Source organism: Camarhynchus parvulus, chromosome 2 (assembly GCF_901933205.1).
Source record: "Camarhynchus parvulus chromosome 2, STF_HiC, whole genome shotgun sequence".
Taxonomy (NCBI): domain Eukaryota; kingdom Metazoa; phylum Chordata; class Aves; order Passeriformes; family Thraupidae; genus Camarhynchus; species Camarhynchus parvulus.
The window spans coordinates 21,645,284-21,670,152 of NC_044572.1; the positions used below are offsets into that span (position 1 = coordinate 21,645,284).

Here is a 24,869-nt window from a genome sequence, read left to right on the forward strand (position 1 = left end):
CTGATGAGCAAGATGGGAATTTCTAAAGTTCAGAAGTCTGAATAGATTCAAAACGCTCTTAAACAGCTCTAGGTCAAAAAAGTTTCAGCACGAGACATATCTAGAACCATAAATACAGGTTCTGGTTTGAGTTGGAGACATATTATGAAGATGCAAATTTTTAGTGTATTTCAGATTTCTAAAACATGATGAACAATTAAAATAATGTTAAAATATTAAAACATACCTGAAAAAAGAAAGTAAAAAAGGAAATGATCCCAACTACTAAAAACAGCAGTGAATATATGTTGCTTTGTTTTCTTAAGGCGTCCTTGTCAGTCTCTGAAAAGATCTATAATATAAAATTTGAAACAAAGTTTTTATAAAATTAACTAACAACCTAAATACTCTCACCTTTCTCAGTAACTTTTTTTGGTAGTCAATTGCAATCATATGAAATTTGATCAAATATTACATAATATTTAATGTATAACAATCATATGTCAGGTTGTAGCATTTTGCGCATTTTTAGGATTTTTAGCATTTTGTGTCATACAATTTTTCAGATTTTTGCAAGAATGCATCATCCATCCTTCGCTTTAGTGATTGTTTTTAGTGATTGTTTTTAAGCTAATTTTATTAGAAACAAATATGGTGGGATTATAGTTTTTTGCTTATTTTATTCCAACTTACCCCAATAATTTCAGAAAATATGACTGCAAATGCAGGTTGTAAAGCTCCACTGATAATTGCACACAAGGTTCCAACTACAAAGTATGGCCACTCAGTTTTGTTCAACTTCATAATTTTCAGAAATGAAGCTGGAGGTAATTCTTCAGCCTAAAAAGGCGAATTGCGTTGGAAAAAACATGAATGTATTTGGCAAAACACAGGGAAGAGGAGAGATTAATAATCAATTTCCTATTCCCAGAATCTATTCAGGGGAAGCAAAACTGTATAATTTTTAATAACATGAATAAATGATTGTACTTTTTTTTTGTTCTAACATGAGGGAGATCTGTACAATATATCTACAGGACTTTTTATATTAGTTTATCCACGTAATTTTTGTTGGTGAATACTTTGGTATTGATTGGTGATGACTGAACTATTCATTCTGGGCATATTACTGTGAATAATCCATGGCTTGATTAATTCAAGTAATTGTTCATGAAGCAATTAATAACAGTAAAATTGTTGCTGTAAATATGAATGTAATAATATTTGGGGGGGGGGTTGCAATTTTTGTTGCAAGTTGTTATTATGGGCTAAATATTTTGTTTCTTATCCGGAAATGAATGTTTAACCTGTATAGGTTATGTCAGTATGGTACGTAAATATATGTAAATATGTGTCTTTTAAAGGAAATTTACTTTCAATAACAAATTCATCATCTTTGTTATATTACCATTTTATTTCTATTATCATTTATGTTGAAATTAAAAAAGAAAGTAATTAATATTATCAATCAAAGGCTATTTAGTATTTTTAAATTCTCATGTCTTTTTGTACCTTTTTCCAGCAGGAGAATGAATTAAACTTTGTTTAAAGGAATTAAGTTCACTAACATCTCTGCAAAGATACTTACAGGTGAAGTTTTTTCCTCATCAGGACTATCATTTTGCTCTCCTGGCTTTTTCGTGCTTCTCCGAGTTGATCGTCTTCTCAATCCTCTAGTTAAGGATTCCTCAGAGGCTGGTTCAGATTCACTGCTCTTGACACTACATATATTCTCATAATTTTCTGATGATGGAAGTACATTCTCATAATTTTCTGATGATGGAACTTCAGCTTCTATTGCCTAAAAGTGGGAAGAACATGATGCTAAGATTAAACATGCACATATTAAAATTTTCAAAATTATGAGGTAATCAAAGTAAAGGTAACTTTGTTTCAGTTGAAAGAGATATTGGAGAGCAACATATAATGCCTTAAGGAGGTATGAAAATCTGTATAATATTTATTAGAACTCTATCTTCAGAGCTTTAGTCATATATGAGTTTTGCATCTCTCATGAAAATTCTTATAGTAAGTGGAAGACAGAGAGTAGCTGCTCTATTTTTTAATAAATTAAACAAAAAAATTAAATTGAGAGTAAACCCTTTGCACTCGTCTTGGAATCTTTTAGAATGAGTTCTTGGGGAATATACAGTTTATTTATGAAGTGATAAAACATTACTGCCTTTACTGGAAAATACACCTAACAATTCTTGATTTTAAATGGAATAAGGAATTTCAGGAGGAAACAAGTCAAAAAGAGATTTTGACTGAAAAATTAGAGCAACCTGGAAAAAAGCCTTACCCTTGGTGGTACTTTTGCCAGTCTCTTTGTCAGAATGAATACATATCTACCCACCCTGAGCTTTTTGATAGCAACTGGATTCAAAGTTGCCTTCAACTTGTGTTTTGTTTTTCCAGATCTTTTTTATTTCTTACTGTTTTTTGCATTAATATTAAAAATATCTTTTTACTTGCTTTCAAATTTTTATTTTCTTTTTTTATTGTTTTTCAATTTTATTTCCATTTTATATTTCCTCATTTTCCCCATATTTGCATTTGCTTGGATACAAAGTTACTTTGAATCTAAGGTAACCAAATGCATTCTCCTATGAAGAAATATTTTAGTTGATCTGGTTAACCTCTTCAGTGTGACATACTGAGATGGCAGTTTCAGCTTCTTTAATGCATGTAGAGGTTATGCAGTAAAACAAAGGCTACAATGAAAATCTGCTATAACCTAATGGTCACATAGGACATTGGGATGAAAGTGTCAAAGTATCTTGATCTTCATTTAATAGCTAACGCATTTCGGAAATTTATTATAATCTGCAATCTCTTTTTTTCTATCTGTATAAGTTAAGAACAAGTTAAGTTATATAAGTTTTGCTTTTGGCATAGCTGAATTATTTTTAATTTTCTTCTATTCCAACACTATTTTTTCCTTTAGAAATGAATTCAGTATGAAGGATTACAACTAAACAGCTTAAAATATGCATGCTGTATTCCTCCAGAGTCAGCTACTGTATTTTACCTGTTATCAGCCTAAGAACAACCAATGGAATACCAAACTACTGTAGCTATCTGCTGTACACTAACTGCATAAAAAGAAAACATAAAATCATCTTTTAAGTTTAAATACCTAGAGGATTAAAAATGTACTATCCTGGGTTTAAACAGGTCTTGTAGCCAAACTAGTAGTCTCTCTCAAATTACTACTCACCTTTCAAAGTACATGAGTCTTTTGCTGTTATCAAAATATGCTGCAGAATTTCTCATACTTCTGCTTAAATGACTATGGGTGGGGGGAAAAGAAAAGGAAATGAGGCAACAGCTAGAGACGGAAGTACCTGCATGTTAACAAGTTTGTAGTAGATTCCCTTTTTCTCAAGCAATTCAGCATGATTGCCCAGCTCTGTGATAACTCCACCTTCAAACACAGCAATCACATCTGCATTTCGGACTGTTGACAGTCGATGAGCTACCACAACCGTGGTGCGTCCTTCCCTTGCCTGAAAACAGCAATAGTTAATGTGAGCATTTATAAGTAAAAGCAAAAACTCCTCATCTTCATGGCAGAGTTGAATAGGACCTAAAAGAAACATTAAAATGGTTCACAGAAAAATATAACTTTCAAAAAAAAATCTACAAACATATTTCAATGAGTTCCTTAAAACAGAAATATAATTTAAAGATTGAAATTTAATATTAGAGATCATCTTTCACTGTGGCACTTAAATACATCACATTTGATCAAAAATATCTAAACAAAAATCTCAATAAATAAAATTTTAGAATGTTGCAAACCCTAAAATGTTTAAAATGCTATAATTTTTATATTTAGGCCCAGAGTTGCCCACTTAAACAATAAAATCCATGGAGAATTTATATTCAGAAACACTAGAAAATATTTTACACTCACTTTTAAAGATAACAGTGTTTTAAGCTGTAAGTCACTTACTAACTCAAGTGACTACAATAAAACCAAAATTTTCTAAAATTTCATATGAATTGTATTTCAACTAAGTATCTTTCTTTGGATATTCATAAGCATAATACACTTAATGTTCCAAACATCACAGCTTGTCATTTTAATTATGAGGCTGTTTGAAAGTGATCAAGCAAAATTTTAGTTTAAATAATGAAAGTAATGATCCCAAGCAGTGGAATTCCGTTGGAAGCTGGATGGAGTTCATCTTCAGTGATGTCCCTCAAGAGGTCCCTCATACTGGGACCCCATACTGTTCAATATGCTCATCACTGATACAGGTAAATGAGATTGAGTGCACACTCAGCAAGTTCAGGGGTGACATCAAGCTGAGCAGTACAGTTTATTGACTTGAGGGAAGGGATGGCATTCAAGAGGTCTCTGACAGGCCTGAGGAGCAGGCCCAGGAGAACCTCATGAAGCTCAGCAAGGACAAGTGACTGACAATAATATGAATGGCAGTAGGACAGATAATGGATGAGGATGGAATTTACACCAAGAAAATGTTGATTTAATCTTAATAAGGCAGAAAATATTATTCCATCTTCTAATTTGGAATAAGATTTCTCTCTGTAATACCTGTAGGAACTCAAAAATTCTCTGTACAAAGAATATTTGCCAGATTAAGGTTTACATTTTGTGTTTTTATGTGTCTCTATTTTCAACAAAAGTCCAGGAAAGAAGTAAATGCTATGCTCCTACTTACATGCTTAATTTTAAAACACTACTGACCTTGTCCAGTGCTGCCTGCACAACTGATTCACTCTCAGTATCCAAAGCTGATGTTGCCTCATCAAGCAGAAGAATTTTAGGATTGCGTACCAAAGCTCTGGCAATTGCTATTCTTTGCTTCTGGCCTCCACTGAGCTGTGCCCCTCTTTCTCCAACCACAGTTTCAAACTTCTACAAGACAAACACATGTATTGAAAAGACTCAGTGTCACAGTCCTTCCACTAAAGATGTCAGCAATGCCAGAGATGCTTGTAACACCTTCTCCTTTCCCTACAGGAATAAACACCTACTTGGATACACCTGACTAATCATTTGTGTTCCTGGAATTCTGGTAGTTCTTCAAATGACAGCCAAATCATCGTCTGAAGATATAAAATTAACATTATTCTCAAAAGTTATGAGGAAGCTCTGCATAGCTCTGCATACTCACAGGTCCAGGGATAGCTTCCTATCCTAACAAGCATTCCTTCTGAGGAACTATTTGGCGCAAGAAGTTTTAGAAGAAATTATTGCAGTAGGAGAGCTGATCTGCTTACATTGGGTAGCTTCATGATGAAGTCATAGGCATTTGCCTCCCTGGTGGCTTTTTCGATCTCCTCCATGGTGACATCCTCACGGCCATAGCGAATATTTTCTGCAATAGTCGTGGCAAAGAGCACGGGCTCCTGATTCACCACACCAATAACCTCCCGCAGATACCGTACGTTTAAGGTCTTAATGTCCTGCCCATCAAGGGTAATCTAAACAAAAGAGAGCAGACAAAAACTGTCTACTGCTTGTTTTGATCAAGAAACCTCTCTCTCCATGCCAGCATGTGCCATTTAAGGGGACACTTCACCTTGTCACTAGAAAATTGACAAGAGCAGTGAGGCTGGAACTAGACTTTCAACACATGACATGCAGAGCAGTCATCTCGCTTGAGGTATCTTACCGTGCCTTCCTTGGGATCATAAAATCTCTGGATAAGCTGAACAGTTGTGCTTTTCCCACAGCCACTGCCACCAACCAGGGCCACTGTCTGGCCAGAATTAATCTTGAGATTCAAGCCCTTCAGTATCTGTCCATATAAGAAGGTTGGTCGAAAACATAACAGTATTTAGAAATGTCAAGGTAAATGTGAAAGACTAGAATGAAGTAACCTTTAAATTTCTAGCAGAATTTGGTAAAAAGAATGTAAACATGTGGATCTAAATTTTGTATTACTGATGACTTCAGCTCAATTTTCCTTATAATTACATCACAATTGGCTCAGTATCAATGTATTATACACCAGACTTCTCAATTACCCATCTCATGAACCAGTTCATATGACAAAATAACAGTAATACACTCTTCATAACTAAAATATAACACAGAAACAATATGATGCAAAATTTCTGTGTTATGTTGCCTCACGTTTTTCTTTAATTCATCATATACTGACCACAAGGAAGCTATGTAAAAGTCATGGTTAAATGCTGAGTGTATTCCCTTTCTGCCTACCAAAAGTAAGAAAGGTCACTTTATCAAGGTCAGGGATTTTCCTTCAAGGTGAGGAGGGAAGTTATGTAATGCAAAGGCACTTTCCACGGAAATATTTTCAGGAATCATTCATATGTTGTTTATCATCACTGCATTAAGATTCCGCATACATGACAGTGCTTTAAAAAGGAAACTTCTTCTCTGTCTAGACAAATACAGATTCTGATCTCGATTCCATAAACAGCAAGTCCTTGCTGAAACTGCTTTCTTTTTTTCCTGGTTCAGACACAGTCATAACAGAGCTGCATTGCAATTGTTTTAAAACTTATTAGCTCATTATTATTACTATACACAAACATTTGAGTTAGGATTGTAAAATTATTTTGATAGAAATATATATTTATAGTTTTTTGCATACCCACACTAACTAGGGCATTAGACAAAAAAATTATTCAGGAAACTTAACATGTTTACCTAAGGTGGAAATAAATCTAACTAAAAAACTAAAATCACTGTGATGACATAGTAGTTTTAAATACATTAGAGAATCAATCTGAAATGGTTAGATTTTCAACAAAAATTAATTTATGTGAATTTTTAATGATTTTTTCCCAACATATGATCCATATGTTCAACTGTAATATATACATAAAGTTTCAATTACAGTACCTCAACATCTGGTCTGGATGGATAATTGAAGTAAACATTTATTAATTCCAAGTTCCCTTTTATGTGGTCTGGTTTGTAACCTGCCTCTGAATAGCTGTCAATTTGAGGTTCCTGCGCAAATAAAATAAAATAAAAAATAACCATTTTTTTTCGTAAAGAAGTCCTCAAGTGCACCATTATTCTGCAGAAATATTAAACATGTTTTTTAAGTAATTTAGGTGAGGTTTCTGAAAGATCTAAATTGTACAATGTTTTGCTCCCTCACTGCTACATTGCTACATTGATGATATGCTCATGCAAGAATACTTATAAAATTTTTCCATTAAGCTTCTGTGTGAATTTAGTTCCTGTCTTTAAAAAGAAGGGTCTCTTACCTTCAAAAGAAGTTTTGAAATTATAGTGAGGGCAATGATACTCACATTGTCTATTATGTTAAAGATGGCATAGGCAGCTCCTCTTGCACTTGCAAATGCCTCTATGCTTGGAGCAGTCTGTCCAATACTGAAAGCTCCAATCAATACAGAGAAAAAGACCTGAAAGAAATGTTTACAGAGGCATGTATTCATTCTTATTTAAGCAGAAAATTATTTCTGTTAGGTATTTTTGGGTAATGAGGTCTGTTAAGGGAAGTTTAAGGAATCTAGAATTAAAGCAAAACTGAAAAGGTCTCTCTTGGGCAAAGAAAAACATTAAGAAAAGGGCTTTTTAAGGATAATATCAGAACTGAGAAGCTTAATTTTGCAAATACATTGAGAAGAAGTGAAAAGTGACTCAGAGTTGTAAAACTTATGACAAAAAAATTAGAATTTCACTTGATGTCTCAGGATTTATTGTACTAATGCATTCTTTTGCCAAAGACTGGAAAGTGTATTACATATCTGCCAACAGAACAACAACAGATATGCAAAACACTATCATTCTGCTTTCAAAGAGACAGTGAGACAGAAGTATAGAAACCCAAGTTCTTCATCAAAAAGTAATAAAGGATCCCCCACTTCAATGAAAGAGTAAAGTGCAAGCAATGAACAAACAGCAGCAGAAGAGAAAAATTAATAATTTTCTCAGAATAGCAGTTCATTGCTTTCAGCTAGTATCAAAACAACAGCAATTAAACCACCCTGCTCAGAGATCATAACAGCCATAGTAGTCAGAGCAAAGTGTGTCACACCCATCCTCTTGAACAGGGGTTATTCACTGATTTTACATCCAATAATGCATCATCCATGTCATAAAAATATTGTTTGAACTACAACACAGACAATTTGCAATAGAGTTTGCAAATACTTTGAACAGAATAAATTACACATAAGGTCATGAACTTCACTGAGAGGTTCCATATGCCAACCTGTACAAAAGGTTCAAAAGAGCCAAAACCATATATCAGAGACATTTTCCACAATCTTCAGTGATTCATAAATGAAACGGGTAGTTTAAAAAATATACAAATATATGCATATGGTCAACTGGCTGGGTTTCATCATGGTTAACAACGTTATTCTTTCTCTGTTTACTTCATATTTCATACAAAATTAGAATGGTTTCTACATCAAGAGAATAATTTAATTTATGATTTAAGTGTTATGGTTTTCTTCCTTCAGTTAGATGGTGACGTATTTCCTAGTCATAAGTATGTTTTTATCCCACACAGTTTCTAAAAATACCAAGAAGTGATTCCAGCCTCTCATGGTGCAAAACATAAGTAAACATTAAGGAAATTATCTACATAGACTGCACAACAGCTAAAAAAAAGTATTTGTTTCTGCACCCTGGAAATATATTCAGTCCTCTGAAAGCAAATAGAACTAGAAAGGGTCTTGTACTTCAGTTTTTGCTTGAACTGTTTCTATATCAGCCTGATTTTACGAAAATCAGAAGATATATAGGATCAGTGTAAATCATATATGTTTTATTTGGGATCATATAGATTGTGAAGTCCTACAGAAACAACATGTGGTGAGAATCTTTTTGTTAAGAAGGGATGCTACTTTTGCAATTTTGGAACATAATTCTTATTACAGTCAAATATACACTTTAAAGTTTGTTCTTTATTATTTCTCACTGTCACTGAGAATTTACTCATTAATACTTACTGTGAGAACTTTGCCAATAGTGTAATCATCAGTCAAGATCAAAGTAGTTCCATACCAGAATGCCAGTGCATATGATGCATATATTAGTAAGAAAGCAGCGCCCATAGAAATATTAGCTGTAATAGCCTTTCTTATTCCAATCCGTTTAGCATCTTCTAAATTTTTATGGTATCTGGAAGAAAGATAGAAGTTCAAAATAGACTCACACTTGTACCATGGCAGATATCACAAAAGCTCTGTGGATGGATTAGAAAAAGAACGTTTACAAAGTACAGCAGTTAGGTACATAAAATATCTAACCCTAAGACTGTATAAAGGTAAGCCTGATAGTCAGGCATGGAGTTTCTAAGGTAACCCCTAAAAATGCCAACATTAATCAACTTGGTATATAGAAATAAAAGGGCATTGCAGGTCGGGGACTGGCATTTAAGTTGCTTCTATAGATCAGTGAACTTTTATTGTGAACCACTCAAGATTAAAGGTTAAATTATATCAGCAGATCTATATTTTACAGTATGGCAGAAATAGAGATACTGCTTGTTAGCACCTTCTCAACTACTGAGTAATCAGATTAGATTACTCAATAGTTTCATTTCAGATTAGATTACTCAATAGATTACTCAGATTATTTATAGATTACCAAGGATATCATCATCTCTTCACAGAACAGAGGTCCTCTTTTGTCTAAAGCTCTCACAGTAAGATATTTGAAGTAGTTTGCATATCATTTAATGCAGAGGCAACATATCAACTCTAGAAAAACAATTAATTGTTTTCAACATGTAGCAAACCTTGTAACAATCTCTCATTAACTAAAAATGCAGAAATCACAAGATTCTCAACAGAAAATATACAAGAAAATCTCAAACCATTTGAAGTGAGTATTTTAAAATCCAGTGATGAAAGCAAATATTACTCTTACCTTTTAATTTCTTTTTCCTGTCCTCCAAAAGCTATTACAGTACGGATTGCTGCCAGAACTTCTTCTGCAACAGCACCTGCTTTTGCATATGCAGCCTGTTCTTTGTCAGTGAAAGCAGAGAGAACCTAATACAGAATCAAGTATTTTGACATATGAAAACCAGAATAATCTCAAGCACTCAAAATGGCTTTTATCACAATTACTGTGTTCTAATATGAAGCCTTTCGACTATATTAGGCATGGGTGCAGAATGTCCAATGATCAAATTCCTAAGTATGCTGTGAATTCAATCAAATAATTCCACATTACACATTGTAAACAACTAAGGCCTGGGTTTTCCGTTTTCACCCAGTGCAAGAGATGAGTAGTCATAGTGAGCTGCTGTGGTTTTCCCCAGGCAGACCTCCTTAGCTCATTCTCATCTCTGGCTGTCTTAGCCAGAGGACCCCGGAGCTTAGACTGTGAAGAAGTGGCCACAGTCTGCGAAGACTCAGCCAGCTGACATACATTTCTAATTCTACCTTTTCTGCAATTTACTCACTCCAGACAGTGAAAGCTTTAATGATCTTTGAAATATAAGGGAAATAAAAAACCATAAAAATCTCAAGACTTAAAAAATATAAGGCACTGTGGTCCCATGGAAATTTGGACCTTTTCTCATCTAGAAAAGGTACAGAATTTCTCACCAAATTTGTTAACAAATACAAAAAACTCTGTGTCTGAGACAAAGATTTTTTTCTAAATTATTCTCTTACTTTCCAGGAGGTGCAATTATTTCTTTCAAGAGATAAATACTTATACAGATGTAAGTTAAAGAGTTACAGGTGTGGATTCTACACATATATCTTGCTTCTTTCTCTGTATGCGCTATATTAGCAGAAACAGCTTCAAATCAAACAAGTCTGCTCAATCTATGGGAATTATAATATTCAAATGACATAGAATTGCTGAACTGTAGAATGACCTTGAAAGGGATCTTAATGATAGCTATTTCCAGCTGCTCTGCCATGGACAGGGACGCCTTCCACTAGACCAGGTTGCTCAGAGCCTCATCTGACCTGGCCGTGAATGAGAGGGTACTGATCCACAGTTCATCTAAGAGCTTATGTACCTAAGTGTTATCTAAAGCTATAATTGCTCTAAGCACACATTCTAATACTAAGACTTACAGATATGTAGATTTATTTCATTATCTGTCATTAATATAAAACCTGATGCTGTAGGTATGTTAACTTACCTTTGCCCAGAGGGCTGCTGAAAGTCCCAGGACAGGGCTAACTGCTAGTATTACAAGGGTTAATTTCCATCCTCTTATAAGACCAACAATAAATCCTGTCACAAATGTTGTTAGTGCTTGAACAAGCAATCCAACCTTGTCACCTATTCCATCATTAATCTTGGAGACATCACTGAAAAACAAATTACAGAGAGGAAGAAAAGTGCAGAAAGCACAAGAAAGATTTCCAGTTTTGTCACGTGTGGAAGACAATCTTTATTATTCAATTACTTCTCCCAGTAACAATTTTCTTCAAGGTAAAGCATTATGTAGTATGGCCAAGGAAAATCTCATATTTCCTGTGAAACTGTAATGCTATAAACCTGCTTGTGTCTGAAAAAGTTGAAATTCTTTCTATAAAGCAAAACTACTCTTACTTTCTTAATTCCAAAGTTTTTATCAGTTTGGTACTTGTGGGCTGTTTGGAAAGAAAAGAAAAGGATTTCATGTAAGGAATGTTATGCAGTTAAAGCTGTTCACATTGCTGGGCTGAGCCAGCACCTTTTTCAGTCCTCAGTGTGTCCAGAAAGGAACTGTTTTCTCTTCATGGGATAATAACATAGGCTGGGCTTTAGTCATCCTCAGAGTTCAAGGGAACTTAACAAAATGCTTTTCTGACATCTTTGTGACAGTCCTGTATCAGAAGTACTAGAAATTCAGTCCCTGGCACTCTCCATGAGGAAACTTGAAAACTTAGTTTCACAGTAAAATAGTTTAATTTAAAAATAAAAATTTCTAAGCCCTGCATGTTTAACAAGACCAAATAACATTGGGAAAGGTATGGTGTACTTACTCTAGAAGACGAGTGTTAAGTTCTCCCACATCATTTACATCAAACCATCCAATTTCCTGTCTCATAATTGCATGAAAAAAATTTTCTCTAATTTTTTTTATTTGCCGACCTGCTGCTAAGGTCCAGAATGAAGTCTGAATATAAGCAGCAAGGAGAACACCAGCTGCTATTCCAGAATAGTAGTATGCATATCTGTAAGGAAAGAAAAAAGGGCAAGATTCTCTGAAATCAGGTTAAAATTGGTTTAATTACTTTGCTAATGTGAATTTATCATGATGCTTACTTTTTCTGTTTGACCTGAATCAGGGTTTATATGCTTGTACTAAAACTTACACTTCGCTGTAAAACTTGCTGAGTTTTCCATGAATAGTATTTAATGTCAGAATTACCGTTTTTTAAAATTTACTAGGTTTTTTTCTCATAAGATCCTTTTAGAACTGTATTTCTGATACAATACCCTTTTAACTTGAATCTGTCATGTTCATAAACTGCCTAGCATTTTTAACACACATAGACAGACCAAATCACACATATATATATAGTATATACACATTTAAATAATAAACATGCCTGTTTATGTAAATGAATAAATAAGTGGATGGATGTAGTAAATATTTCCTGATTTGACCATACAGCATTACTATATTTACAGCTACTGAAAACAAATGCCATTAGATCAAAAATTCTTTGGATCTCTTATTCATAACTGATACCTTATTTTTACATTAATTCAGCCCTGTGCTACGAGCAGGGTGTCAAATCCAAACCAGGAGTATATGAACCACAATATTTCTCAAACTGGGAGTAAATCTGAGTCACAGCTTTAAACTGTTTAAAAATAATAAAATTGATTTTGATTTGATGAAGAATTACATCAGGATCAGTTATAATGGAACTTACAATAGAACTGAATAAAAAAATGTAACAATGGATTTCATTTGAAAAACACAACTAAAATAAATGATTTAATATTTATTATGTATATCACCTGCAGTTACAAGAATAATGTATCTATATAAAAGTAAACCATTAGCACAAAGCTTGACTCATGAACTTTTGTGAACTCTTGTGACCTTTACTAAGTTCTCCATACTGATTTTATAGAACTTTAAAATGAAACTTGGCAGGAGAAATTTCAGGAATCTGTGTGCAAATGCTCTGCTCTAAGAGAGAATGGCTTACAAATTAAACTTTTCAAATTTTGTTCCAAACTCTCTTGCGGCTATAATATCATACCGTTCAGTTAGGGACTTCGAAACTATACTCATTATGAAATTCACTTAATCAAAACTGTTTAATAAAATCAGGTTAATGCCTAACAGAAAGCTGGTTAGTTGAATATTGACTTCAATTGCATTCGGCTCCATTAAAAAAAAAGCCTCTCAAAAAACCCAAGAACACAGATTCTAAATTCAGTAATTACTTTAGACAATTATTTTATGATGCTACATCTCTTCAAAGAATTGATTTATGCTTGGACTTCGTATACTGACAAATCATATCCAAAGGGATTCATGTCTTTGCCAGATTCCATGCTGATGAAATATATTCTATAAATTCACGGCTGTAATTCATCAGAGAGTAAATGCACATTCCATTGAAAAATAATAGTTCTTTTTCTTTTGAGAAATAGCTGTAGTTTAGGCAAACTGTTTGAGTAACAAACTCGACTAAGTCCACATATATAGTTCAGTACTTGAACACACCCGTGTGAGAACTCTGTCCTTGCAAACAGTTTCTATTATTATTTGACCTGCTGGCAGGCATTCTAGAGAAACAAGGAGCTGGTGCAAAGAGCTTTGTCACCCAGTGAAAATGCCAACTCAAGGCTCTATTCAGAAACTTTGGAAAAGAGCACCTATTCCTGTGCTGCTATTAATACATTTATCAGTAAACAATTTGTTTCTAAAGGGAAACTAGGGTTGCTTTTTGTTCTTGCTTGTACTTTCAGAATTATTTTGTGGTGGTTGACCCTGGTTGGATTCCAGGTGCCCACTGAGGACACTACCACTTCCCTTCCTCAGCTAGACTTGGAAGAGAAAAATATAATTCAAAGCTCGTAGGTCAAGATAACGGCAGGAAGAGATCACTCATCAATTAAATAATGGGCAAAATAAATTCTACAATTTCATATGTAGCAATTTTTTAGGGTTTTTTTTAAAGTTCTTTCAGAATAAACATGAGACAGACTTTGAAAACGTTGTGCAGCTAGGTATCAAGTGTTTACTAAACACACAACAGTTACGGTAACTTCACCCACAGACACATTATTTAGTTTGCAATTCTGCCTTCAAATTTGTTTTTGAATCACTGGGAACAAGTATACTCCACTGAATGTTTGTAGGCATTACTTACATTCATGTCAGAGACTGACAGAAATATTGCAGGAGCAGGAAGCTCTCCTATAAAGCATAATTGCCAATTCCCTCTTGATTCATACTCATTACATTCAAGTTCTTAATTTCTAAGGAACAGCCTTCTCCTAACTTGTTCATTTATTTTATGGTAAAGAGTTTGGGTGTGTTTTGGTTTGGGGTTTTTGGGCGTAAGTAGTCATAGTTTTTTTAATTGCAAAAATTAACAGCTGAAGCTAAATAAATTTACAGTCCACTGTTACCCAATATTTTAACGCACTTTGATATAAAACAGCAAGAGTTACTACAGAAAATGCCTTATCGCCTTCCCTTCAAAAAAGATAATTGCCTTGAAGAGTACATCAGACATTTTTCAATATCTAATGAGGAACAGAGTTCAATCTGAAGAAAAGAACCTGAAGTGGTACAAGAAACACACAAACTTTAGACATGCTGCATAAATCAAGTGTATGGACAATGGTTAATAAAGATTTTAACAAAACACATCTATTAGCAGCTTATGTTTCTCCTTATTTGATCTTTTCCTTATGGAGTTTTGTAGCAGAAGCACCTACTGGCTATTGTCTTCTGCTATTTCCAGCTCTAGAATGCTAGATTTAAGGAATCATATAATCTAAATCTGCATTTTCAATATCATAATTATCTGCAGTCTAGATAGTTATGGAATTATAGAATTGTTAGGTTAGTAGAGACCTCTAAGATATTTGAATCCAGCCATTAACTCAGCACTGCCAAGTCCATCTCTAAAACATGTCCCTCAGTCTCACATCCACAAATCTTTTAAATACATCCAAGGATGGTCACTCAACTGCACTCCTGGACACCCTATTCCAGTGTTTGACAACCCTTTTGACAAAGATATTTTTTCTAACATCCAACCTCCCCTGGCACAATTTGAGGCCATTTCGTTTTGTCATGTTACTTATTCGCTGGGAGAAGAGACTGAACCCCATCTTGCTATAATCTCCTTTCAGGTACTTGTAGAGAGTGATTTAGCTGAACTTGATGCTTTGGCAGCAAAGTAGGTACTATCTGAAAATTCAACTTTTTTTGCAAGTGAATCACCAAGGCTCAAGGTATTGACAGATGATAATCAATATAATTTTTTTTCATAACAATTACTCTTTATAAATTCAGAGCAGGAGAAGAAAGAAGGAAGGCAATGCAGATTTCACCGGGATATAGAGCACTCCTGAAATGTGTCAGGATGGGTCAGAGCAAGACATTACAGGAAAATTGTTGGAAATAGCTAGGAATGTTCAAGAATCTTATGAGGGCCTCAAATAATCCCTTGTGCCAATCTTTAGTTACACATATTATTAAATCATTTTTTTTTAATGTTGTTTAAAGTGTGCAAAACATCCTCGGGAGAGGAATGGCTTGACTAGAAATGTGTGGCTACATTAAAAAAAGAAGAGGAAATATCAATTTTTAATTACCTTGTCATATCTTCTTCCAGCTTGTTAAGCATTTCTGAAGTGAAATTCATCCATTCGTCCATTGAAGAGTTTCCTTAGAAAGGAAGAGAAGAGAAAATACTTTTAACAGAGCAAGATTTAACAAATTAGTTTTCCTGCATGCTGTTCAGCATATCTGGAGTTGCTACATCTCCTTTTGAATCAAGATGATTTGGAAGAAAGGAGGAAATTTTAATGCACATGAATGAACATTACTAATACAGGGTTTGTCATAACTCCACTGACTACAAAACTACATCACTGTAATTTGAGATTTAAAAGTCTTCTTGAGCATACACACATAGAAAACCAGAATGGTTTGGGTTGGAAAGGACCTTAAGGGGTCCACCCAGTTCTAACCCCCCTACCATGAACAGGGACACCTTCCACTAGACCAGGTTGCTCAGGGCCTTATCCAAGCAGGCCTTGAACACTTCCAGGGATCAGGCATCCACAACATCTCTGGTGTACATGTCCCAGTCTCTCATCACACTCATAGTGAGGAATTTCTTCCTGATATCTCATCTAAATTGTCCCTCTTTCAGTTTAAAGCTATTACCCCTCATCCTATTACTACAGGTTGATGTAAAAGGTCGCTCTCCAGCCCCAATTTGTTCAGCCAGTCCCCATAAGGGAGCTGCTTCAGCCCTCTGATCATCTTCATGGCCCTCCTTTGAACTTACTCCAACAGTTATCCTCCCTATGGTGCAGGGTCCCAGAGCTGGATGCAGCAGTCCAGAGAGACGTAGAGAGGGTAGAAACACCACCCTCCATGTGCTGGTCACAATTCTTTTGATGCAGCCCATGATATTACTTCCTGGGTTCCTAGCCTACAGCGCTGGCTCATGTTGAGCTTCTTGTCAGCAAACACCTCCAAATCATTCTCCTCAGGGCTGCTTTCAAACCATTTTTCTCCCAGCCTGTATTTGTGCTTGGGATTGGCCCAACCCACATGCAGGACTTGCCTTGTTGAACTTCATGAGATTCCCAGAGACCTATTCTCCAGCCTGTCAATTTCCCTCTGGATGCACCCCTTCCCTTAAGCACATCAACTGCACTGCACAGCTTGGTGTCACTGGCAAACTTGCTGAGGGTGCATCAGATCCCACTGTCCATGTCAAGGACAAAGCTGTTGAACAGTGTCCGTCCCAATACTGACCCCTGAAGGACCCACTCATCACTGGTCTCCACTTGGAAAACTCTTTGATTGTGACCCTCCAGGCAATTTCTTATCCACCAAGTGATCCATCCATCAAACTCATGCCTCTCCAATTTAGTGAAAACAGTGTTGATTGGGATAGTGTCAAGTGCTTTGCAGATAGTCCAGGTAGATGATGTCCAAGCTCTTCCCTACACACCAAATCTGTAACCCAGTTGTAAAATGTCATCAAATTTGTCAGGCATTATTTGCCCTTTAAAAAGTAATGTTGGCCATCATCAATCCTCTCCTTATATTCCACGTGCCTTAGCACAGTTTCCAGGACGATCTGCTTCATGATCTTGCTGGGCACAGAGGTGAGATTGACTGGCCTGGACTTCCCTGGGTCTTCCTTTTTCCCTTTTTAAAAATGAGGGTTATGTTTCTGCCTCTTTCAGTCAGTGGGAACTTCATCAGACTGCCGTAACATCTCAAATATAATGGACAGAGGCTTAGCAACTTCCTCCACCAGTTCCATCAGGCCCCACAGGTGCATCTCATGAGGTCTCATGGACTTGTGGAACTCCAGATGCCTTAGATATTCTCAAACCTGACCTCCTACAGCAGGCAGCTCTTAATTCTCCCAGCCCCTGCCTTTCCTTTCTGCGATTTGGACAGTGCCAAATGTCTGGAACATTTGCCAGTGGAGACTGAGGCAAAAGATCATTGAGTCCCTCAGCCTTCTCTGTATTTCAAATAAACAGGTTTACATTTCCTTCTGAAGAGGGCCCACATTTTCTCTCATCACCTTTTGATCACTTACCTACCTATGCAAGCTTTTCTTGTTGTCCTTGACATCCCTGGCCAGATTTAATTCTATCAGGGTTTTAGCTTTCCTAACCTAATCCCTGGCTGCTTGGACAGATACTCTGTATTTCTCCCAAGCTCTCTTTCCTTGCTTCCACCCTCTCAAGGCTTGCTTTTTGTGTTTGAGCTTGTCTCCTTGTTCATCCATGCAAGCCTCCTGGTGTTTCTGCCTGACTTCTTTGTTGGAATGCATTGCTCCTGAGCTTGGACAAGGTCATCCCTGAATATCAACCAGCTTTCTTGGGCCCCTCTTCCCTCCAAGGATTTATCCCATGGTACTCTACCTAGCAGGTCCTTGAAGAGATCCAGGTCTGCTCTACTGAGGTTCTAGATAACGATCTTGCTGTCCTCCCTCCTTGCTGCCCTGAAACTCCATGATTTCATGGTCACTGCAGCCGAGGCTGCCCTTCAAGTTCACATTCCCCACCAGTCCTTCCTTTTTAGCAAGAACAAAGTCCAGCATAGCACCTCTCGTCACTGGCTCCTCCATCATTTGAAGAACTTATCATCAACACAATCCAGGAACCTCCTGGATTGCTTGTGCCTGGTGGTGTTGTTCCTCCAGCAGTTATTGGGGTGGTTGCAGACCCCCATGAGGACCAGGGCTTGTGAATGCAAGGCTGCTCCAATCTATCTATAGAGGAACTCATCTGCTCAGTCTTCCTGGTCAAGCAGCCTATAGGAGACTCCCACTACAATGTCACCGCAACCACAGTGAATCTCTATTATAGTGAACATGAGCTAATCATTTGCATCATAGCATAGCATTGTGGTTTCTGACATCTGTATCTCCTGTCAAGATGTGTGAATCTTCCTGTTTCTTTTTTAAATAGGAGCCATTGTTCTTGTCATAGCAGATATATTCTTACCTGTAAACTCTTTGTCTCCAGATGCAACAAAGCTATCAGTCATATCACCAAAAATCATCATGGCAAAAGGGAGACTGCTTCCATGGGCTACTGCCAGCACTGTGCCCAGTATCATTAATAATTTATCTGACCAGCTGGAGTATCGGAACTGTGAGTGAGAATAAAAATTCATTCTAACTGTTGTATTAGAATGCTAACACAATGCTAAGTCTACAAAGTCAAGAAAGTAAAGAAAAAGCTATAAATTGTACACCAAACTTACAACTTTATCTCTTTAGAAATACAGTTTAAAAACAGTTTAAATGTACAGGTATAAATCCTTTCTATATAAGCCCTTTTATACTATAAACTCTCAAAACCAGAGAGACGTGGCATTTTTAATGCACTAGTATGCCTGGGTAAGAAAGGCCATAGGAAAACAAGACATAAAAAATTTATGCTTTTTACATTTGCCACTTAAAGTTCAAATTATAAGAAATTTTTATGGTGTTATGATAACTAAGGCAATAATTTCTTTTACTGTAAATTCATTATTATGCAGCCAGAAAATCTAATGTTCCTAATGTACCATAGACATCATAAAAAGGTATTGAAATCTAGATCTTAAATTCTCTTGCCATTGAACTTAATAAAGTTTGAGCTCATCTATTGCAAAATCATTGGGTTTATTCTGTACTGTAAACTACTAAGTTTAGTGATGTAAATTATAGTTGTATGATGTAATTGTGCTAGTGTAAACTGATATAGCAAAGCAAAGAAATTGGGCACTGGCCACCATCATGTACTACAGCTTTATGTTTGTTATTTGCAGTGTCATTGCTGTGTGTTACACACACTAAACCTACAAAATATAAAATATTTCAGTATGGCTAAAAGAGGACCTAGGATTTAGTTGATTAAATATTACAAGTTTGTGGTTTAAAATACATGCAGAAAATTTTAAAGAATCTGGAACCTTTTAGCATACAATTCTTAATTTTAATTTTCATCAGTAGCGTGGAATTGCCCTTTACTGCTGACTCAGGTGATTGAATAATGACTCATGGGGATAATTAGTGTGATTAGTACCTGACTCTGGTAATTTAGAGGAAAAGACCACACTCAGTATAGGTATATGATCATGCTTCTCGATGTCAACATGGAAATTCCTATCTTTCATAAACAAGTATTTGATATGGGTGTGTTTAAGATGATGATTTACCAAGGGAACACTTCTAAGAATACTTACCTGTAAAAGACAGCTTCTTTAGTATAACTACATCCACAAAAAGAACTACTTGATTTCTAATACTATAGTCAATATTCTGTTGTATGAATATATTTGGTAGAGACAGCATCATATATTCAGGATACTAACATAACTGTAACCATTTTTGATTTCACTTTGAAGTGTGCTGTGTGTGTGTATATGTGGACACGTATAGAGAGAATAAACCTTACCAGTGCAAATGGGCTAACCACCTTAGGTTTTTCCCCTTTCTTCTGCTTCTTCTTTTCCTTGCTAAAAAAAAGTGTGGTCATTTTAGTGAATTTAAAAAGAGACCTCATTTTGCAGAAATACTAATTCAACATATTAATGCAGTTCAATTATATTATAATTTTGAAATAATTTTACAGCAAATAATTGTGTAAAATGACCATGATTTACTGGGCATTCTTGAGATGTTTCTATTTAAAACTTCAGCAATATAAGTAGCATCATCTCCTAACTTCTATAAATTTAAGTAATGTTCTTCCCAGTTCACCCCTTCAAGGATGAAGCAACATCAGTGGGGCTGGTGGTTCCAGTATCTGGTCAGGGAAGTTGTGAACTAAAGCACTGTATAGATTTCAAAACAGAAGAGAGGAAAACTTTTGTACATAGTGGATAGGGAATAGATAACATGTTCAAGGTATGTAAAATGTTGATTAACCACTGTACTAAAATTTTTAAGATAATTTTTAGTAGATGACATAAATGTATCCAATATTTCCATTCCAACATAATTTATGTCATATTTTAGAATTGTTTTTCTAGTCAATATTGAGGACACTTAGTCCTTTAAAGGAGAAAATAAACAGTCCTTTTGCATGAAATGAATGTGCCAATCAATGCTACTCTTATGTTGATAGAAAGCTTTCTCTTACTAGGTCTTCTTAGCAAAATAAGTTAAAATAAGTTTTAGAATACGAATTTCAATAAAATATAAAGCAAGGTAATGGAGTCTAATAAGCTCCAATACATAATGTTTACTATATTTAAGAATACTTACTGTTTGTCTTCAGATTCATGACCCTGGCTGGATGCAGCGATCTCATGACTATTTCCATCTGCAGTATACTTCTTTTCATCTACAGAATGCATTTTAAATTTATTGAAGATAGTTTCCTGTAAAATAATATTTGACTGAGAAATACACAATCTTAAGCAAAGGACAGCAATCTCAACAATCATTTGTTTGAAAGAGAAATATGGGTACTTATTACAATCAATAAAGTTATTAATATCATATATTGCAAAGTGAATATTCATAATGCCCAAGTATAAGCATATAGAAAGAAGTCCAGAAATTTGGAGTTTCCTTACAAACATTTATATTCTGTATTTAGCCATTTGATAACTCCGTCATTTATTTAATTTAATTTGAATGATATAAGAGTAATATTTACTGCAATGCAGCACAGATATACAAAATAAATGAAAAATTAAATGTCTATTTAAAAGAATATGCAGTAAATTAGATTTGTTTTATTTATCAGTGAATTTATAAAATATCTCTGATTTTAAAAAAACCCTCCAAACTACTGACATACCGTGAAAGGTTGCTCCTGGTTTGTGTCTACTCCTCTGAAAAATTATTCAAACCTGAGCAGAATGAATATGGTTAAGGACATGTAGCATGATTGGACTTTGCTCCTCTTATGTAAGACAGACATAACAAATAGCTTTCTCTTGGATTTTTTCCCACTCCAATAGCCTCGTTTATCTTGGGTAATGAAATGTATGCACTTTGGACTGTACCTCCCTTTTCCTAAAGGGAATAATACTAGTCCTTGAACGCATGCATAGTTCATTGTCACCTGGGAAAACAAGCCTGAATACATCTATCCATATTCTGAATATTCTTCCACCAGAAAAATTTCCTTGTTATAGGTACTGTTGTTTTAATTTTGCCCCTTAAACTGAAAGGAACTCCTCTTTACCTTATTAGAAATGTTGCTGAATGCTTGAAGTAACTGTTGCACTTAAAGATGAATCCATCCTTGAATACCCAGTGAGAATGAAACCAGGTAACACCAAAACATTGTTTTAATCTTTTGCTTCCTTTCCCATCTTCTAAGTCTAATCCAGGAAAACATTACCCATCTAGCATGAAAGAAAACAGGATTTTACTACAGTGCATATAGTTCCTCATTTGAGTAACTGCAGAACAGCAAGATGAGTTTCACACTCAGTTTAGAAGTGTTTTGGAAATACTCTGGTCAGCAGAAATGTGCTTAACTAGTATTCTGATTTTTGAATGTATGTTTATATTCTAAACTGTTTGAAATGGGCCATTTGTTCTATTGTGGAATGTGCTGTTTTTATCAGTATCTGTAGGCACTGCTTCAATGAAAATAACAAAAATTTTAAACAAATAAATTATTTGCTTCATAACACTTATTTCAATGTATGTATTAAAATAGACATGTTCAACACTTTTACAGAAATAAAATTTATGAAAAATTAAATGAAAATACTTGTCCTAGAAGATAAGAATGTTTACATGAATTTTCCTGTAGGTCTTCTATCACATTACTCACACAAAATTTACTTTATTTGATAATTACCCAGAAAAAAATATTTTTGTTTCTTTTTGTCTTGCATGCCTGTAATCTCAAAATGTTAGTGAAACAGTATTTTTATAATATTTTGGAATAGAGATAGTCTTATCAGATTGAGGATTACTTTTAGAAAGGGTAGTTTATCATTGCCAGTCAAGAAGAATATAGACAGTTAATAAGTATTGTATGTTTATCAACAGTCATTGTGATGTATTTATATAGAAGTCTATCCACAGCAGTTACTGGGAATACTGGATTTTAACTTGTGTGCCTAAATGCTTTCCTGGACTTGATCTTAATGGACTGATCCAATTATTTCAGTGGGAACCAAAAAAACCAAAGTAAGAATCCTTAAAGAAAAGTCTATTGATTAAAAAAAAAAAAAAAAAAAAAAAGGAATAGTATATGCAGTTCTTTCACAACTGCTTTGCCCTAAATGGAAAATAGAACAATGAGATCTGTCAGAATGTTCTGTTATCTCATTGCCATGTCTCAATGCTATTGCAGTGCAATCATGATAAGAAACAGAAATAGAAATAAAACACAAGAGCAATTTTTACCAGAGTTTCTCTTGCCTGCATAAAGCAATGCAAAGAAAATGACACACATCTGTTTTAATCACAGTAGAAGCTGAATCAACTAAAGCGATGTTAAAAAGTAGGAAAATTGGGGAAGTACAGTATTTTGCATTTACTTAATAGATACAAAATTCTGTAACTTCTCTATAGCTTCTGTAGTTTGTTCAGTCACATAGCTCCACAATTGCAGTGAATTTGAAATCAGAGGAGATCATTAGATCTTTCTTCTAATCTCTTATGTCTGGTTAAAAATGTATAATTTGGGTGAAAGTGTACAATTTCAGCCTGAAGAGATTAAATCTGTAAAATAAACCAACAGCAACAGAATCTGAGGCATCGCCACTGCATATTACCTGAGCATATGAAAACCGTGTGGGTGAACATAGCAGCTGATTTACAACCAAAATATACAAAACCACCTAGAAACAACGTAGGTGCCTAATCAACGTAGTCAACCTAATCCATGGAGAAATACTTTCTCATCCAAAGTCTGGTGACTGGTTTTGCCCTAAATACATTAGCAGGATTCATAAAGCCAGTGTTTGAAAACTCAGATCAGCTATTTGGTTACATCAACAGCTTACCCTCAGCTTTAGCCAATCTTTGATATCATCAAGGGGGAATTTTTAATTCTATAGGCCCAAGACTTGAAGCATGAAATCTTGTATAGACATTGTCTGTATCAAGTAGACATTGACTAGAAGCTAAGTGAGGATGTCTTGAAAGCAGGGTGTCCTGATCATTCAATAGTTCAAGATAAAAGAAAACAGTTTTTTTTTTAACTTCTACTTACTAGTCACAAAATTTCTCACAGAAGAGGGATTTAAACAGAGATGACCAATCTATGACCTTTGAGCTATTTACGAGCCTTTATTTAAGGCTCATAAACAACTTAAAATTCCTTCTCAGCCCAGTTTGTTATATTATGATTAGAAGAAGCGGAGATCTGGTAATATGGGAACTGTTGGACAATAAAAATCCCTAGTTGCAGAAGAAAATACAGAATGGCTGATAAGTTTCATCTACCTGGACTGTCAAAACTTCTGCTACATGTCCATTTCAGCCCTACCCAACAGTGGATCAGCGAGATTTTATAAAGATAATGACGACTGCAGTTCAAAGAGCTACATTTGAGTTATGGAGTAAAAGAGCTACCTTTGAGTTATGGAGTAAATGTTTTAAGAGATTTTAGCCAGTTGAAAGTTCAGTAAAGTGACTCATGAGGTCAGGTAAATTGGCCTTGTCTAAAGCAATGCCTGTACAAGAGGAAAACTTCTAATTTTACACTATAAATTACAAGTGGTCATAAGTTTGTTATGCCTGTTGGCTAACTGCTCTATGCTCCATCTCCTCTCACAGACCTCACAGACATTGTTTAGTTGAAGATAGAACAATACCACTTGGATATTACAATTTCTGCGAAGCTCTGCATCATCAGATGTATTTTTTATGTGAAAATACTTACATATATTCATAAGGTTTACTTAATCCCCTCTTTGTTAAGATGGTAGCCAATTTCCCTTTGCCTAACATACTTTTATTGTGTCTGCATTATATTCACACATCTTTTTTAGAATTTTAAGCATAAATACTTTTTACATGTTTGAAATATGATCATAGGCCCCTTTGTTCTGTCAACATTGATTCCATAGACTGAAGCACAGGTAATTCCCTTCTCTTATATGTTATAAATGCATGGTTTGAATAATCTCTCTTGGGCTCTCCAGTACAATGCGAGATTGTATTGGCACAATAAACAAACCTTAAATCATTCTTTGAGTCACTGCTCTTACAGACCATTCACCAGATTTTTCAGTATAACTCTGTGATTTAAGTTGTAGTTTGCATGATCATAACATAATTTTTGGACTGCA

At 35.1% G+C, this 24,869-nt stretch overlaps 1 protein-coding gene across 1 annotated transcript in view; it reads right to left on the reverse strand.

Annotated features, from left to right (window-relative positions):
- Window positions 1-21,446, reverse strand: part of ABCB1 (ATP binding cassette subfamily B member 1) — a 35,709-nt gene extending 14,263 nt beyond the window's left edge. Inside the window, exons 1-18 of the mRNA XM_030970533.1 lie at window positions 21,407-21,446; window positions 20,866-20,981; window positions 20,054-20,114; window positions 18,614-18,761; window positions 15,722-15,794; window positions 11,908-12,099; window positions 11,076-11,247; window positions 9,839-9,963; window positions 8,917-9,088; window positions 7,246-7,359; window positions 6,827-6,937; window positions 5,628-5,753; window positions 5,233-5,436; window positions 4,697-4,867; window positions 3,327-3,488; window positions 1,568-1,780; window positions 673-819; window positions 227-331 (exon numbers count right to left, since the gene is read on the reverse strand). Of these exons, the coding sequence (XP_030826393.1) occupies window positions 227-331; window positions 673-819; window positions 1,568-1,780; window positions 3,327-3,488; window positions 4,697-4,867; window positions 5,233-5,436; window positions 5,628-5,753; window positions 6,827-6,937; window positions 7,246-7,359; window positions 8,917-9,088; window positions 9,839-9,963; window positions 11,076-11,247; window positions 11,908-12,099; window positions 15,722-15,794; window positions 18,614-18,761; window positions 20,054-20,114; window positions 20,866-20,957 (2,388 nt within the window). The 5' untranslated portion in view covers window positions 20,958-20,981; window positions 21,407-21,446. The remainder of the gene's footprint in view (window positions 1-226; window positions 332-672; window positions 820-1,567; window positions 1,781-3,326; window positions 3,489-4,696; window positions 4,868-5,232; window positions 5,437-5,627; window positions 5,754-6,826; window positions 6,938-7,245; window positions 7,360-8,916; window positions 9,089-9,838; window positions 9,964-11,075; window positions 11,248-11,907; window positions 12,100-15,721; window positions 15,795-18,613; window positions 18,762-20,053; window positions 20,115-20,865; window positions 20,982-21,406) is intronic.
- Window positions 21,447-24,869: the final 3,423 nt, after the last annotated feature.